Here is a 12,910-nt window from a genome sequence, read left to right on the forward strand (position 1 = left end):
ATGAGAAAAAATTGAGAGTAGAATTATTTTCATGAAATACTTATAAATCTGCAGTGTAGTTTTAAGCTGTTTGTAATGACCAAACTGAAATTAATCAAAACACTATTAAAGATAGAGAACTATGGAAGCAATCTGATGTGAAGAGGATATAAATGGTCTTCTTGCGGCAGAAGCTTCTTTACAAGTCTCCATCTCCCTCTCTACACCTTAAGATGAAACATTATCCCACTCCTGACACCGATCGCCTCTCTTCAATATTGTATAGTCTGTTCAGGGATTGTCTTAGGGTGTTGACTGACCTGATAATGGCATTTGGAACTGGCTACCTTCACACCAAGTATTGCCCTCCTGTATCTGTTTGTGGCCAGAGATGTATCATGGGTAGTTTATCTTTGTCTTTAAGAAGAGTATTCTTTACATATGTTGCAAGAAATGGTCAGTTGAAAAAAAGTATGGGAAATCGGGTCAATATGACTCACCCGATTGCTTTTGTTTGTTCAGAGGGAAGAAGATTGCCCCAGTATCATCAGCAGTGAATTGATTATTAGGTGGGGTAGAGAGACTCTATTAGGGTTAAAAACTAATTGATGCCAGACGTGGAGCAAGGTACAGTGGTAATGGCCCATTAGGGAGCTATTTTCCTGGTATCATTTATCTTATATTCGAGATGAATATTATTTTACTAAGACAAATAATGATGAGACATTTGTCCTTCTATATTGTGTTGGCTATCGATAACATTATCTTTGTACATATGTAGATGACGCATGAGGTGTTCCTCAAAATGGTTTAGATAGTCTCTGTCCAAGAAAGGATAGACACATGTTTTGTCTTTTGTTTCACTCTCGAACCTGATACATCCAAGAAAAACAAATTGTTACCTATAAAAGCTGTACTGTACACAATTATTCAGTACGTTTACGCAGACAATGCTAATTTTTAAACCATCAAGTGATTTTGACCTAGTATACTGCTATCAATTTCCCAATGTTATAGTAGTTAGCATGAAATACATGCGGCCTAACACTTTCAAACAGTTTCACTTCTTCATGACAAAAGGTGAAAGGACAAGACAGAAAAGAAATGATAAAACTATTCCAAGAAAAACCCGAACATAAGAACAAAATCCTTTTAAGTAAGGCATTGCAAACTTCAGCAAGTTGATAGTGCTGTTAGGCAAGTTTGATGTCAAAGTTCTGTACTGCCCCCTCCACTTTTATTAATACAGAATTCATGAAATACGGATTTGGAAAAAAAAGAAATATTGGACATGATTTGTGCTTGCTTATACAACACCCATTATGGCACCATGTAGAGCACTTAGCTGGATTGTTAGCTGCCATGTTTGTTAAAATGTGTGATCACGTTTCATCAGAAATTTCCCTGCAGCATTATGAAAGGAAACGGCGCTGTAAATGTATCAAGATTTTCACACTTACTCAATTTATTTTCAGCCTCCTCCTACATCTTTGATGCTCAATTAGTGTTGTGTCACTCGATGGAAAAACCCCATTATTTAGCTTGAGAATATCTTTTTGTTTAATAAAGAGTATCAATATTTTATCTATCATTGATTTGAAGGGAAAGAAATCTCTCAATATATGATTTTATATTTTGGCTTACATGTTGTTCAATTTATTTGAATTATGTTTTCTATGGATCTAATAGCAATTCATGAGAGTGAAATGCAGAGATAATTATATGTAGGTAACAACTAGTCTTCTTTTTGTTTATTTTGGATAATTTCAGAATTTAAATACATTCTCACTCAATTCACTAGATGTTTAAACTTTAATGGTATAAAAAATTATATTCAATCAGGTTCTTACTGAGCCCCAAGACAAAGCTAATTTTTAAAAATGTTTTTTTCTAAGTTCATTTTGTTTGTTGAATATATCTCGTGCAGTTTGTGAAAACACCAGTGACATGCAGTCTAGTACATCTACAGAGACTAATTTTCTAATTGAACCACACAATACTAGTACTCATTGCTTCCTTTGGAGATATACATGTACATGTACTTGTTGCACATCAATAAAAGGGGTTGACAGGCAATGGAAAACCACATGCTGTAGATTGATAACTTGGATTGATTTAGATTTTAAAAATACATTAAAAAGAATATAGGGCAATCATTCATGTCTATAACATAAAACACCCCCTCATGATCATGGCTTGAAGAATATGAACTCAGCTTGGTATACTAAATACAAGTGTATTTCCTACTCTTAGGCAGTTATTAATTTTTTTAACATTAGGATTCACCCTCTAGTACAATTTTTCACGAGCAAGATATCATATGAACATGAAAATGGCACAGAATAAAAGACATGCTTAACAGTTTGACTTACACTTATGGAGAGCAAAGGCAAGAATTCAGCAGAAGACAAAAACAAACTAAAAGTGAAACAGAAACACCTTGAGGTTGTCTTGTGTACATTCTTTGTTTATTTTCCTAAATACATGCAAGTCAATTATTTAGCATGTCTTTCTTCATTGCCAGCAGGGGCCTGTTGCAGAAAAAGTTGCAATCAAACGCAACTATAAAAATCATGTGCAACATGATTTTCAACCAATCAACAGCGCGCATTCGGGACTTGCGTTTAATTGCAACTCTTTCTGCAACAGGCCCCTGGATAGAATGGTACCATATATCTTCATTGATGTGAATGTATTAAATTTGCTTTTTATTGTGATTTATTTTTTATCAAGAATGGATGTGTGAAGAAAGTCTCAAGCAGAGAAGAGTTATCAAAAGAAGATATTTAAAAAATGAAACTTTGTTGTGGATTGATTGCCATTGTTTTTTATCACTGACCATATTATCAAGCTTTTGAATCTGCATAAAAATGTAGCGCACGGATTACAATGCTGGACTGGAATACCATCTCATGCCTTTAAAGCTGATATGCTGTCTTCAGTAGATTGTGAAGGAGAATATGAACAGGGTTTTGATGGGTGTTGAAGCATAGCTGCCAAGAGTCACAGTGTCTGATACTGTATCCCTCCACTCTCATTTGAACCTATCAGCTATAAATCATTCTCCTCGAGATGGTGTGTTTAGCATATAGCTTTATGGAATACACTTTCACGGTTACTCCACTGTTAAAAATAATTTAAACAATGCTGTTTACTATGCGAATAACACAGTAGTTGTTTAAACAGTTTGAACAAGTGTTTAAACAGTTTGAACAAGTGTTTAAAATCTTAAACAACCATGATTTGATTATTCATAATTGAGTATTTGAATTTAGATTTTGTTCAAGAATAAGATTTTAAACACTTGTTTAAACTGTTTAAACAACTACTGTGTGATTCACATAGTAAACAGCGTTGTTTAAATTATTTCTAACAGTGTACACTGTACATGTAGATGCAGTAAAGGTATCAATCCTGCTTCATCCCTTTTATTGAAATAAAGGGGTTTGAAATGCATTAAGTCCTTTATTTGTAAATGGGTAGCTTCTTACCTTTTTATGTTTTTCACACAACTCTTTTTTTTTCTTGTTCTAAGAAATAATGTGTAATGTTAATGACTTCATTAGGTTTAAGTTATTGTGCATATACATGTAGTTTTTAAAAATTTTCAATTTTATAAATTCCTGATATGGATGCATGTTCCTTTCTCTATCTGAAATATATTTGCTTCAGTAAATGACAAGTGAAAATGAGCAATCAGTGAGCTATTTTCATGAGGAATGATTTGATTTTTTTTGTAACTCCTTTTCATTTATCTTGTGGAGTTACATCCTTTTGTAAAAAAATAGTGTACATCCATTGTGATCAGTGCTTTATCAGTTCATTTAAATCCTACATCGGTCGAATACGCCTCAGTCTATTTGAAGTGCCCGATGCATTTATTCAGTGGCTGTTTTACAAGCGCTTTACGTACTGATTGAATGAGCTGAGCCATAGAAGGAGTCAATTTGGCAAGACCACACTGGGATTTGTCACTTTCCAGATGAGAAACGATCACTTTAGATCTCTCCACCAATAGGTCCCATGTGAGTTACTCCTAGAATAGCCAATCGGCACTGGTGAGCTTTGGCAAATAAAACTGGGAGATAGAAAGAAAGAGCGATTGGAAATCATTGGTGTTGGTTGTCACATGTATTGACTTCCCACCACCCAATCTGTAACATTTTCTGAGAATCTTTACTAAAATCTTAAATCTGACATTTAGTTAGCTTTGCCTGATTTACAACATTGTCAGAATGTAAAATATAGCATTACATCTTGTGATGTAGTGTGACGTTGTTGTGGTAACTCTTACAGCAAGGATGATGGATTGATGTAACAAGTGAGAAGGATAAAAGAGAAGAATTCTACTCTAGATCTCAAGCGGAGATAATCTAGGCTGAATAAATTATGTGAAACCTCTCAAGGCATTAATCAAAACTCTCCCCGTAATTTTTTTTTTTTTGTAAACTGACATTTAAGTTTATGCACATTGTTCCGAAGGGGAGGGGGGGGGGGTTGTTAAGTGTGAAATGGTCATGTAGTACTGTATATATGGTATTTTACTTTCTCTTTATCTATCTCTCTGTCAGCACATGTGCTATCTTTAGTAGATGTGGACTTACATCTGTTTGCTAATGCTATCTTTAATTTTAATTTTCCCACTTTTTTCTTTCTTCCTTTTCTTTTTTGTTCTTTCACATTTCTTCTTCATTTTCATTTTTTTCAATTTCACTATTTGTTTAACATTTTTAAGATATTTCTTATATGTAGAGTACATCTAGGTAGAAAAAAGCACTGAGTAACTGATCTTTGCTATGTTACATAGTAATAGCAAAATTTCTAATGATGATCAACATCCATTAAAAGCTAAGCGAATGACGAAGAAAGCGAGTCAGAAAATAGAATTATAAGTAAAAGTTTGAAAGATAATGTAAGTGCACATTTTGCTACTAATATGAAAATAAAATAGGGCTGCTCTTATGTGTGTATTTCCAGTGGGAGAGTGTACCCTTTGATATTTTGAAGATAGAAAGTGGAGATTCGGAGAGAATATCAATTGATAGATTATCTTGTCATTCAAACAAAAATGTAATTTTCCAAGATGAGAGGTCCCTAGCAACATACATCCCCTAAAGAGTGGAAGTGTCATTATTTTGTTGTTCTTACTCTCAAAATTCAATTAGAATATTGAAAAGGAAAAAATCTCATGAGCACAGCAGGGGAATGGTTTTTTTTGGTATCCATTTTTGCTACATGTATATGTAGGTCAAAGTGCAATGTCACACAAAGACACATGCATACAGTCCATCTAACTTTCACTCAACGTTGACTATATTTTATCATATTTTGACGTTTGACCAGCAAAGTTTTAATATCAAATATACAGTATGTCACTGTGCATAAATATTTGTTCCTTGTAGATTTGTCTTATTAATCTTAATGAGATTATAATGAATATTTATATGTATATTTATGATTATGAATAACCATTCTACATTCATATTGTGAACAACTGATAACAATCTAATTTCCAAGTACAACTCTGTATGTGTGTATGTTTTCATCATCTTTGTAATTTAATGTTTCTTCAAAATGAACGAAATTAATTATACATCAATATCAAATTGCTTATATATCGTGTAATAAATGATTTATTTCTATTTTGATTTGTTATTAGTGCGGCTGGTACTGGGGTCCAATGAGTTGGGATGATGCTGAGATGAGATTAGAGAATACTCCAGATGGTTCCTTCTTGGTACGAGATAGTTCAGATGATCGTCATATACTCAGCTTAACATTCAGAGTTCAAGGCAGCACACATCACACACGCATTGAACATCATAATGGTAATTTCTCATAATCTTGGATAATTAAAATCTTATTAGCAGCGCAAGTGGGTAGCAATAAGCAGGAAAACACAGCAAAATTAATTCAGGTCTTTTTTATGTATTTCTAATATTTCTTGGGACCAGTAAATTTTAGGTTCGGACCGGTAAAAAATTGAAAAACTGGGTGCTTACTGGTTAGACATGAACAGGTTGGACCAGAAGAAAAAAAGGGTTATTGTGGAGCCCTGATACTAGGCAAAAATCATGGTAAAATTTGTTGTTTACAGTATGCCAGTGAAAATTCAAAATGAATTTTATGGACTGTTAGGGACTTGTATGAATGGAAATAAAAATACTCCTGCCTTCAAGTTGAAGTCTGATTTGAATATTGTATGGAGAAGTGTTCTGATATTGAGGCTGTGGTGGAAACCTATGGGACTGTATTGTAGGCATGAAGAAAACCAAATCAAATTGCATCAACGAGCCTTGAGACATTATTAATGCAAGATCATGCATGCTAAAGGCTATTAAAAAAATTCCTTTATGATTGTGAAGCCCCTCCTAGTGTCGTGTGACCACTGCTCGTGAATTGGGCTCCAGAAAGCCCCCTTAAGAATTATGGAAATTTACTTTAAAGTGAAGAATTTCCAACCATACAACTCTTTGCTGATGTTACGCAAGAAAAACAACTGAGTCATTTGAAATCTGTGCATTTCATCACAAGAGGAAAAGTGCAGGGTTTTTGTGTTTGTGTGCGTGGGGGGGGGGATTGGGATGGTTAGTCAATTTACTGTTACATGTACGATGATTATCCCTTTGTGTGGTAAAACTCTTCTGAAATCGGAATTGAAACTTTATTCACCACATCCACATTCATGAAGTAAAATACGTGAGAATATTTCCAAGAATAGTCGAAGAATCATTAAGTAATTACCGTAAGTAACGGTGTATTAACCGCACCCGTGTATTAACCGCACCCCCAACTTTGGACTAAAAAAAAAAAAAAAAAAAAATTCTCACATTTACATGCATATTTAAGGTACATGTACGAAGAAACAAAATCTAAGTTTTTAAGATTTCAAAGTATTCAAAGAGATTACTGGTATGCGGAAATATGCTGTTCTTGATCAATTCACCTACAAATGTTAGAAAGAAAGAACGGTCCCCGGCCGACAATATTGGCAACTTATACACTCACTCACCTCACAGTCACAGTGTACACACACAGCACTGCCATTACATTGCAAACTACGATACAGTACCAGTCATGCCAGTACATCTATCAAATTATGATCTGTGTCTTTCCCAGCGTAGGAGGAAGAAACATTCACATTTCTTGCATCACAATCTCACAATCACTTTCAGAAATTTGATTTCTTAGCATGAATTTCGGATACAGGATTACAGCAAGGTTCAAGAAACAAAGAAATTGACATTTTTTCCAGTTGTTTTTTACGGCTTCGTGCCGTCTCTCTCGTGCGTGGTTTACATGGTATCTTAGAAAAGCAAACAGGAAGGAAAAAAAACAAGCTGGCGCGAAAAGGGACTTTGAATAGCGCCAGCTTAAGTCGCACTACAACCACATTACAACGCAATAATTAAGCTCACTCAACTCTCGCTCAGCAGTGACAAAATATTACCGAGTATGCTTGGCGTCTCTTTTAAATTAGCCAGGGAACTTCACTACTTTGAATCAAGAATAAAGTCAAAATTAGTGTCATGAAGGTGGGTGCGTTTGTTATGGACAATATTTGATTAAGATCATAATAATTGCTTCCCATTACCCTCGGCTCATACCCCTCTAAACGACATTGCCTGGGCGGCTACGCCCGGCCACTCGATGTGTTGTGATCTGGCAGACATCGTACATGTACGGGAGGGGTTACGGCGGGCTGGCTCAGACCCGTCACCGTGTATAAACCGCACCCCCGACTTTTGCTTCTATCCCGCCGAGAAAAAGGTGCGGTTAATACACCGTTACTTACGGTACTTTAAACTCATAAAGTGATGATCCTGATTCAGCATTCTAACGAATCATGTATTATTCTAAGTAATCACTCTACAACCTTCCTTTAGACTTGTGTTTCAACTCACAGAACAGTTGTAAATCATCCATCACCTTTGTACCTTGTAACTCCAAAATGTACCTGAAGGAAAAAAAAGAGACAACCATATCGCAATCTTCAAGTGGTATGGGAGTTCAATCTTTTTTATTCAGCAGGAAATATGGAAACTGCTTGAAAAAGGCAGAAGCTTTTTGGGTAATGATGGTTGGATGCTAATGCTGAAAGGAAGTAAACTCTTCCCTTGGTACAGAGACATGGTTGAGATGACTTGAGTTCCTTATACATAACGGGTCTTCCTCTCACTAAACAACTGCTAGAAGTATGGAAATTATGAAAGATATTTAATGCAGGGCTGCAGATACATGTAGGTGGCATTTTGTAGGTTATGAGTTCAGAGTGTATCAAGGCAGTCCATTTATCAAGGATCTTGTGCATTTACTCCTTTTCATTTTGAAGCATTTCCTTCATTTATTTTAAACAACCTGATAAATAAAACAAACCCAGATTAGATGAGATTCACTTTTAAGGTTTTGTATAATGGCAACCAAAAGACGGACATGATGCTCTAATTGAGAATACAAATACAAAAACTGAATATTCGTTCAAGCAATTCAGAGATGTTATTGTGGAATCGTAATCCCTCATACCCTTTTAGGTGATTTCCTTGTGGAGGTTGTGTCATTTTATGTGAGAGTCGCCTTAGGATAGCTTTAGAGCTGAAAGTATTGTACAGCTTTCTGCAGACTTTTCTAGATCTGATGGACTAGAAATGGTAATTTTTCCTGCATCTCTTTGTCAGCCCATGAGGTGATTATGAAACAAAAAATGACAAAAATAAGGAAACATCCAAATATTAATACTTTCTTCATCATGTTTACTGAAAAATTGTTTTGATAATGGCAAATCAAATCCCAAAACATAACAGTTTTGGGGAAAAAATATGACTGGAATTTGTTTTTACCATGATGTCCATGCCAAGTGAATTAACAATTAATTCCTCCCTGAACATGTGGAATTAGCTTTGATACTTTGATACTATATAGTTCAGTTGGTCCTTATTGTCAAATAAGTAAAAAAAAAAAAAATATCATAACTCAAACATTAAAAGCAAAAGAAATGGTGGGTGAAGGACATCATTGACTGTCTCATTTGCTTGCCACTGAATTGTGCATATCACTGTTTTGTGAAAAGTAAACAAAATATTGAAATGTTATAACTTCCTTATTTTACTCCTGATTTTGATGAAGTTTTCTGCATTGTGCTTGCTTGATTTTTCTCTTTTTATTCAATTTAACATTTTTCTGGCAGGCTTTGACCTTTACATTTTCTGTGTGAGTTTCTGCACTGGGAAAATAAATCATTAGTCTAGAAAGTTGTCTTCAAATTTATGATCTTTTTAGTTTTATGAAAATATCTAAATATATATTTGTTTTGTTTTATTCGAAAAAAAAATCCTTTTTGTTTCACTTTATTTTTATCAGATACATTTCCACCATGACTCATTAATTTTCACATTTTCTATCTAACTTCTCATTTCAATTTTCAGTTTATTCCAAAATTACAAACAACACTACCATAACCATGGTATAAATTGGCAGTTGACAAAAGAAGCAAAAGAGAAAATTGACTCATAAATAAATCATATGATGCTAATTTCTCATTTATGCTCTTGTTACGAATTGCATGACTAATGACAAGACAAAATATGAATACATAATTTGGGTGGAGAATTCTGAGGAAAAGAAGATTTCTAAATCCTGAGTGGTCTTCCAATGGCAAAATGCATGGCCGTTGTAAAGCAAATCTTAGATGAATTTGATTGTCATAAAATTATTGTTTTTAATGTGAGACTTCTGTTTCTCATTTGTGTATTAAACCGTCCACAAAATACATTTATTGCAAATTTGGAATCATTGAAGTCTTTAACACTCAAAAGTAAAGTACAGTCCCACATACTGATTAACTTGTAACCTGCCACCTTGGTCATCTATCCAGTCACTCCTTGATACCTCGGAGCCATGCCTACCTTACCTACATGTAACCTGCATTTGCAGTATGACGTCAGTAATGGTTTATCTGGTTACCTCTGATTGTCATTGATCCTGTAACATTACCTTTTCAATCAATGAAGGCTTGCAAGTGAAGCAACCAATACCATGTATGAGTCTTCATTCATTCATATTGATGGTCAAACTGTCATTTCATTCATCTTCATTCAAATCTCAATCTTCAAGAGAGAAAAATTAAACTATAAAATATTGATTCTTATTTCATTCCGAATTATTATAATGCTCGAGATTTAATGTTATAAAGGTGTTTCTTACAATGGTCAATTCTAATAGTTTGTTGATGGTATAAAACAAGATACATGTATGAGTGATGAAGCTTAAAGGCATTGTTTAACTTTGTGAGCAGCCGATTTAAAAAAATTCTCAAACCAAGATGAAACATGTGTACAAGTGCATGTATTAGAAGTTTAGAACTAATAAACTCTGAAAACCATTATTGAAAATGAAAAGCTAAAACTACAAGGCAAACCCTGATTTTGTAAATACATGTAGGCATCTTATAGACACCTAAATAGTACACATACATGTAAGTGTTGGGATGAAATTAAGATGGTGTTTCCAGTCACTTAATACTTCAATTTTTGAAGCACTAAATAATTATTTTCGATTGCAATTTTTTCTGGGCTTTATTTTTATATTCACAGACACAGGTGACAAATGTGACCTTCTAGCTCAGATTTTTTAAAAGTCGAACCAATGTTAACCATCACTTTAAGTGTATATTTTGTTCATTTACTGCAAGGGATCAATTGAAAACTGTTATTGATTTCACTCTAAATCCTTTGGGGGATATATGTCTGCGGTATTGAGCAACCAAAGCCCATTCACTGCTCAGCAATATTGCAGTTAAATGTCCCGGGAATTGTTGCCCCTGCCCTTTTTATGCTTTCTCAAATCTAAATACTACAATACATTCACAATATTACTCTATGAAATGGAATTGCCAATGCTTTCTAAATCGATATAGTAACTTGTCTATTGATTTTTTTAATATAAAGTACCACAGTGTATAAACAGATTTTGTGACTTCTTGTTTTAAACAATAGCTTTTTTATTATTACATCCCCTGAACTAAATTTCCTTGAGTACCAAATTTGAAAGAGCATTTTCTTTTATTAAAATAAGAGTGGTATATCTTTTACTGCATTGGAATAAATAGTGTATGGTTTAGAAGGGCCTCAATTCTTTCATTCTATTGGCCAATATCATCTTTGCAATGATATTCTTGATGTTTGGTGAAAAATTGATCTATTCTACCATTGCATCATGACTCCATATTCTCACCTAACCCAAGTCCTCTTTATTTCTTGCATCCTCAGGCAAGTTCAGCTTCTGGTCCCAACCAACCACTCATGGGAGTTCATCTATCGTAGAATTTATAGAGGAAGCGATGCGCCACTCTAGGAATGGCCGCTTCCTCTACTTCCTTCGCCCAAGATGGCCAGGACTCCCTCCCGTCCCTCTTCAGCTTCTTTATCCAATCTCTCGGTTCCAGAAAGCTCGCTCCCTCCAGCACATGTGCCGCTTTGTCATCCGCCGACACGTCCGGCTCGACCATATTGATGCCCTACCGTTGCCAAGGCGACTGAAGGAGTATCTACGGGAAGGGCAGTATTATACCCCAGATGATATTAAGCCCTAAGCTAATGTCAATGTGAATAGGAGGAAAAAAGGATAAGTATTAAACATGTTTTGTCATAATCACAACAATATTACTCCTGAATGTCATTTCACCCTCAAGGACATTAATTACAGCATACTTTGTTGCGAAGCTTGCTATTTTGATGTGTAATGATGGGGAAATTGGTACAAATTTGTTCCCTTGACTGTGGCAAAACCACACCCCCCCCTCCATGTCGCTCTTCACAGTTCTACAAATAACTCAAATCAATATCTCTTTTCAATCATTCCTGAACCAAACTAATGATATGTGAAGAATTCCAGGGCCAGGACTAAGAGTTATAATTTCTGTATTGCTATAAAGAAAAAGAAATTTTTGTTTCACATTCAAGTATATGTTGCATATATCACTTGAAATCACAAATCATTCAGTAAACTGTATGAAATACATGGTAATGAATAGTTTGGATTACTTAAATACATCTTTATACTCACCTGAATTATACTCTAAAAAGCTTGATATAGTGTAGATAATTGATGCAGTTGATATTCCATATTAAAAGAGGTTCATATAATGTTGTCACAATGCATTTGTAAGTTACTTTGCATTCATATTAGAAATTGCATTTTGAATCACTGCAAGCATGATGATGTCACCAGAGTATACATCAGTAATATCACTGCACATACAAATATTCACCCAAATTCAGGGAAAGTAGAATGTTATTTTTTATATAAAAATATTCTAACCTCTTAAAAAGTAAGCAACCACAGGTATATATGTATATGGTCATTTTCAAACGTGAGTGACACGACAATCGGAGAGGTTTAAGGGCTCATATCTTCAAACTTAAAGGTTATGAATCAATCATGACTACTATATTATATACAATGTAGGACTGGCATGGGCCACTGTGAGTTTGATTTGAATTCAACAATTCGTTTAGTAGATATGATTAAAAAACGGTGCGTGAGTGACACGACAAATTTTGGACATGGGTTTCTGACCACTAAGACATATGGTTGGATTCGTGCCCAAGTAGTTGTCATGGAGTACTGTGAGTACCAGTAAATGTACATAAATAGTGTACCTATCTAACACATATAGTCAAAATCAATCAAACCTTCTCTATGGAAAATGGTACCCTCCTATATACCGTGAGTGACACGACATCCAAAACGTGAGTGACACGACAAGTGCAAAAATACAACATTTATCTCAACATTGAAAGTATTTTTTGCATGATCTAGAAGAGTAAAATACCATTAACCAAAAAAACAAGCTTAATTACATAATAACTGCTTTCTTTAAGTTCATAATATGTCATCCTGATGTTTTATTCTTGGTTTATGGTCATATTTGCCC

At 34.6% G+C, this 12,910-nt stretch overlaps 1 protein-coding gene across 3 annotated transcripts in view; it reads left to right on the forward strand.

Moving 5' to 3' along the window:
* LOC121428560 overlaps positions 1 to 12,327 on the forward strand; it is a 44,207-nt gene extending 31,880 nt beyond the window's left edge. For all 3 annotated transcript variants that reach the window (XM_041625288.1, XM_041625279.1, XM_041625272.1), the window contains exons 4-5: positions 5,639 to 5,807; positions 11,244 to 12,327. In XM_041625288.1, the coding sequence (XP_041481222.1) occupies positions 5,639 to 5,807; positions 11,244 to 11,566 (492 nt within the window). In that variant the 3' untranslated portion in view covers positions 11,567 to 12,327. The remainder of the gene's footprint in view (positions 1 to 5,638; positions 5,808 to 11,243) is intronic.
* Positions 12,328 to 12,910: the final 583 nt, after the last annotated feature.

This window comes from Lytechinus variegatus, chromosome 1, assembly GCF_018143015.1.
Source record: "Lytechinus variegatus isolate NC3 chromosome 1, Lvar_3.0, whole genome shotgun sequence".
Classification (NCBI taxonomy): Eukaryota; Metazoa; Echinodermata; class Echinoidea; order Temnopleuroida; family Toxopneustidae; genus Lytechinus; species Lytechinus variegatus.